This window comes from Falco biarmicus, chromosome 9 (assembly GCF_023638135.1).
Source record: "Falco biarmicus isolate bFalBia1 chromosome 9, bFalBia1.pri, whole genome shotgun sequence".
Lineage (NCBI taxonomy): Eukaryota > Metazoa > Chordata > Aves > Falconiformes > Falconidae > Falco > Falco biarmicus.
Genome location: NC_079296.1, coordinates 4,789,058 through 4,794,894, shown reverse-complemented (window position 1 = coordinate 4,794,894; position 5,837 = coordinate 4,789,058). Strand labels below are relative to the sequence as shown.

The 5,837-nt window shown below is 58.5% G+C and overlaps 1 protein-coding gene across 1 annotated transcript; it reads left to right on the top strand.

The window, feature by feature from the left end:
• On the top strand, positions 1-2,835 carry QRFP (pyroglutamylated RFamide peptide). Its single transcript, XM_056352462.1, has 2 exons — positions 1-115; positions 1,241-2,835. Exon 2 carries the CDS (start codon positions 1,241-1,243, stop codon positions 1,628-1,630), a length of 390 nt encoding a protein of 129 aa, XP_056208437.1. The 5' UTR covers positions 1-115; the 3' UTR covers positions 1,631-2,835.
• Positions 2,836-5,837: the final 3,002 nt, after the last annotated feature.

The following is a 5,837-nucleotide window of genomic DNA, read 5'->3' as shown; positions in this document are numbered from 1 at the left end:
GTGCCGGTGGGTATTTAACGGCAGGCAAGGCGGGCTGGCCAGCTCAGTCTGGACACAGGGTGGCACAGAGCCGGGCCAGGGCGGGCAGCGCCGGGGCATCGCCTGAGGCAGAGAGGTGAGTGACTGGCAGCTGTCTGTCTGTCTGTCTTGTCTTCCCCCACGTGCCCACTTTGCACCTTTGCCTCGATGGGCAGCGCAGCCAGCGAGAAGGCAAAGGCGGGTGGGAGGCAGCTGGGGGCAACGGGCAGGGCTGGGCAGGGCACCCCCCGGCACCCCCAGGATGGGACTCGGTGACGATTGCTTGGGCTGGGAAGGTGCTCCCTGCTCTGGTTGCACCCAGCAATTTGTCTCCACGACGGGCAACCAGGTGCAAAAAGGGGGAGCACAGGACAGTGGCAAGGTGCGAATGAGGCAGGGAGCACCCCAAAGTGAAGCCCGTGGGCAGAGGGGCGCTGCGGGGGGCAGGCAAGGGCTTGGGCTCAGCTGGGTCCAGCACAGGAGCGAGGACCACCCACAGCAGCCCACCGCCCTGCAAGCACAGGACAGACAGCCTGGCCCCCATCACCCACAGCGACTTTTAAGGCAACACCTCCAGCAAAAAATAATAATAAAGAAATCCATTCCTCCATTCTGAGCCTTTGCAGGAGGTGCGAGGGGAGGCAGAGCAGCCCTGCCCGTGCTCAGGGGCACCCCGGCTGCCTGCAGCATCGCTGCATGAGGCCAGGGCTGTGCTCCCTCCTGCCCTGCTGCCAGTGGGGCACCTCTGAGCCCCATAAAGCAGAGGGACGCCGAGTACCTTCCGCTGCTCTCGCATTAGCCAGGCGCTGCAGGTCACAAGCCCACCAGCCTGCCTGGCTAATAGCCCACTCAGCCCCCAGCAGAGCCCAGCTCTCAGCTGGGAACAGGGGAGTAGCTGTAAGGCTCTCACCTGTGAGCAGGAGTTGCTGAAGAGGCAGGGGAGCAGGTCTGAAGGAGGCAGGGGAGAGGCAGAGTGAGCTCAGGCACCTCCCTCAGCACCCCTGCTGCAGCTGGGTGCTGGTGTGGGGGCTGCAGGAGGAGTGGTGGGTGCTGGAGGGGTTTTCTTGCAGGGCGTAGGGATGGCAGGGCTGGTTTGTGGATGCTGCAGCGGGGATGGGGAACTCACGCCAGCCACATACTGCCCTTGCTGCTGCTTCAAGCCGCTGCCTGAGGATGCTCTGTGGTTTGCCGACATGTCTTTCCCTTCCTGTGCCTCCCCCAGATGAGAGCCCCCTACTCACTGTCCTGCCTCTTCCTCCTGAGCCTGGGGGCCTGCTTCCCCCCCAGCGAGCGGCGGGAGCCGGGAGACCCCGGGGAAGGGACCCTGCTCAGCCCCAGCTGGCAGGTGGCAGCAGCCAAGGACGTGGGTGCCGGCCGGAGGGCAGGAGCGAAGCAGAGGCGAAGCGAGGAGCTGAGCGCGCTGCTGGGCATCATCCGGGAGCTGCGGGGCTACGGCAAGGAGGGGGCCAGGCAGCGGCCGGGCAGGCAGGGGGGCTCCGAGCTGCTGCCGGTGGGAGGGGAGAAGCGCAGTGGCACCCTGGGGAACCTGGCCGAGGAGCTCAACGGCTACAACAGGAAAAAAGGGGGCTTCACCTTCCGCTTCGGGAGATGAGGACCCTGAGTCAACCCCCCACCTCCTGTGGGTCACCTCGTCCTGTCCTTCCCTTCCATCTCACCTAGGTTTGCTTGGACAAAAGGATATTATGGGGGTTTGCTGCCGGGATCACCTTGGGGAGGGGGGACAACGCGTTTGCTCCACTTTTAGCCCTGCTCCAGCTCTCAAGTCCCTGTTCCCAGGCGGTGCAATGGAAGAAGAGGAGGGTGCCTTAAAGAGAAGCTACCGCATCGCTTTCCCGCTCACACGCGGCCTTTGCTGGGGCACAGGGAACGGGATCCGCGCTGGGTCTCCAGCCCTGCAGCGCAGGCAGAGCGGGGATGCTGCTCCAGAACAGGCAGAGCTGGCAGGGCCAGGCGGCGGCTGGGGGCAGGTGGGCTGAAGGCTTACAGCAGGATCGTCCTGGTGGCGGACAGTCCCCTGGGGACCTGCCTGTAGCTGCTGTCCAAGGCAGGGCGTCAGGGAGGAGCAGGTCCTTCAGAGCTCTCCACAGAGCTGCAGAGTTGCCACTCTCCTGCCTATTAAGAAAAGTCCCTCCGGCAACAAATTCTGCTTAGTGTCAAGATGCCACTTACAAGAGCCAGCTCCTGTGTGCAAACCAGGGCAGAGCAGCGGAGTTCAAGAAAATCTTGTCCTTAGAAATCCCTGGCATGAGCATAAAAACCTGCCCTGGCATCACCAGCCCTGCTGCAGTCCCACCACCCCGCTCATGCCTTGACACCGAGACCCATCCTGAGGTGCTGTCAGAGTCCTCACCAGGGTGAGATGGTGATGACTGACCTTCAGTGTCCTTGTCACATCGCGCTGGCACTTGCCTGAAACCCTGGCCCTTCCTAACACCTTCCTGGCCTCATCCCCACCTATTCCCAGCTACAGCAGAAACTTGGGTGCAGAGGGGCCGAAACAAGGACCCTGACACCTACCCAGGGCCACCAACGGGTACTCGGTGTCTTCCCACTCTCCAGTCCCCCCCGTGCCAGTGGGGTAGCTTGGGGAATTGCTGGTCCCCAAAGCCAGCACAGCCACGGCTGCGACGGACAAACCCCACTCCCCAGCACCTGCCTCCTCCTCCGGACAGATTTAGCTCTGCCAATGCCAACGCTGACACTTGCTTTTGTGCCTGCCACTGCAGGCAGAGATATTAGCAATCAGAGGTCTAAGTACCTGGCTTGCAGGCGCTAAGGGCAAGTTAGATGCCCAACGACTGCTAATATTTCATTGCAGGCACAAAAATGAAGCAGGGCAATGATTTGCAAGCACTAAATTGCACCCTCAAAATCAAAGACCGTAGCAGGACTTGGTTAAAAAAAAAAAAAAAAAAAAAAATCAGGCTCCTAGAGGTGCATTGTAATACCCATCATGCAGACAGACCACTTAATACAGCGCTGCCGGGGCCGGCACAAGCTGCTCTCGCAGCAGGAGCGGCGTGTAACTGGAGGCTGAAGGGAGGCAAGCTGGAACCCGCCAGAACACAGCAGCTCCGGGGCGGCAGGGCTAGGGAGGAGCGATGGAGGCACAGGAGCAGGCTCGCCCAGGGAGCTGTGTGGGGGTCACAGCCCCACGGGTGCAGAACGGGAAGGACCCCAGACTTGCAGGGATACAGATGACGCCAGGATTTGGCCCTCGCGTGAGGACGGCACCGGCTGTGAGGGCAAAGCTGAGGAAGGGCATTTTTCTTCCCTTGCATCTCTGCTGCAGCAACCATCTCGCACTGCTGGGACCAACAAAGCCGGTGGCGCTTGGGGTGGCTGAGCCCGTGCAGCCCCCAACCCTGGGCACCCCCAGACCCACCTCTGATCCCTCTCAACTCCCACCCCACCACAGGCTGCCAGTTTGGGGGACGCAGGCACAGCACTTGCATCACGCAGTGGAGACAGGAGCTTTATCGATGTTTCTATGGCAACAATTTTTTTCTTTCTTTCTTTTCAGTGTTCAAACCATCAATAAATATGCACTGATCAATTTTACCCTGCTCTGGAGTGGAGGGGGAGGGATGGGAGGGAGGAAGGGCAAGGAGTTTTGGAACAACACCGGGTTAAGCGAAGGCTGGTAAATCCTTGGCTTTGCCGTGATGGATCGTTGCAGGGGAAAGCGGCCCTGTCTGCTGTGGGAAGGGAAAGGAAACCTGCTGAGGGAAGCTGAAGCCAGGGGGGGATGCCTGGGCTCCTGCTCTCAAGTCCAGGAGAGGAACAAGGTCAGAGCAGCATGATAAACCCACACATATAACAAGGCTTTGATTGAAGTGCAATAACCCTCTGCAGAACTTATTTAAAAGTAAAAGCCAGCGCTTCCCACAGTGCTTACCTGGCAGGTGGGACGGAGCTGGGCTCAGCCCGCAGGCCCAGGGTCTCCTTGATGGGCAGCTCCGTGCCACAGGGGTGATACCATCACCCTCCTCCCCCACCGGGAGGGATGGGGCTGCCGGCAGGCTGCAGTGTGGGGCAGATGGGGGGATGTGGGGCAGACGGGGGCCATGACACCCCTGGGCACGCATCAGGATGGCCAACATGCCTGGGAAGAGGCAGCGCTCCAGGCTCTTCACTATTGCTCCTTTGAGGCTGGAGAGGGGGAAGAGGTAAAAGTGAATGGAAAATAACTGCCTGGAGTCCAGGAGTTGGGAGGAAGGAGGGGGGGAACATGCCAGGAGTGACCCCCAGGAGGCCGGAAAGCCCATCCCTGCGTGCTGGACATGGTGTATCCCATCCAGCTCCCCCGGGAACCTACGTCCCCCTCCCAGTTCCTCCCCTCCCAGGTCCATTTGTGGGGCAGCTCCTAAGGGGATACCCAGATGCCCAACAGTTTGGAGAGCCGGAGAGCTCAGCACCCACCTGCACACCGAGCTGTAAGGAGCGGGATTCATTGCGGCACGGCCATGCAGGCGGCAGGGTGGAGCGTAGACATGGCAGAAGGACTTGCCTGGGGCAAGTTCACCACCACCTGTGGTGCCAGCCAGCCCACAAAGGGACAGCATCAAATAGGTGTTGGATCCTTCTACCTGTGGGCCAGGGGACCCAGCCAGCAAGGACCGACGCAGATGCTTGCTGCCGACATCACCGCTGCTGGGACCCTCTATAAAATGCCCCGTTATCCTTCCCTGACCAGAATATAACCCTGGCCCTATCTCTGCTCATCTGCCCCATTCCCATGGGCTGCTCCTCACCTTCCCTCTACCCCAAGCAGACCTGCAGCACTACAAACACACACAACAAAAGCGGCAGATCTCAGAAACCCAAGTGGACCCTTTGTAGAGAAAGAGCCCAATTTAACCACATCCAAGAGACTCATCCATCATAACTGGGTCATTCAGCACTGCGGCTTCAGGAGCACAGGACCTTTATCAGCAGACAGGATGTCAGGACAAACACATAACCTTCAACAGGGGGGCAATTGCTGGGAAAACAGTTCAGCATAGCGCGGTTTGTAAGTAAACTTTCTGCTGAGCTGGATCTACCGTCGAAAAAACACTGAGCAGCATGCTGCTCCCAGGACGGAGAGTTTTGAACCTAGCCTAAACAGTCAAATGACTTGCAGGGCTGTCCCTAAACCAGAGTAAATCTGGTTTAGGGACACCGAGGGCACTGCCAAGGTACCAGGACTGCCTGGAGAAGCAGGTCGATCTGGGAGCATCGTTCCCAGCAACCCGCCCAGGCTGGGCTCCCCTCGGACCAGGAGCCCATCCCATGCTGCTGCCAGCCTGCTCTTAGATGCACATGTGACGGTAGGAACACTCTCTCCAGAGGTGACACGGTGCTTAGGTGTATTTTCCTCTTTTCAATTGTGAAAGGATTAATGCCAAACACAGAAGAGGCTGTCAGCTGGCCCCTGACCATCCCTGCGGGCAGGCAGCACTCCTGCACACCTGAGTGCCACTGCTCCAGCAGCATCTCTGCAAGACAGGCTGCCATGCTATCCTCGCTTTAATACCTTTTTTTTTTTCTTTTTAAGAAAAGGGAGCATAAAATACTGACCACATTTTACATCTTGTGACAAACAACTTCTCAACAAAAGGCAGGATGACATTAAAGGAAAACTTAAAATGAGTGCACATTGTAATTTCAAAGACACAAAAAACAAAACAAAAACACAAACACAGCTATTTCTCCCCCAGAGTGCTCTCAGTTTCAAGCTCAATAGCCTTGAAAATTGGAGCAATCAAACTGTTAAATGCATCGATCTGTTAAATCAACTCCTACTGTACTCAGCT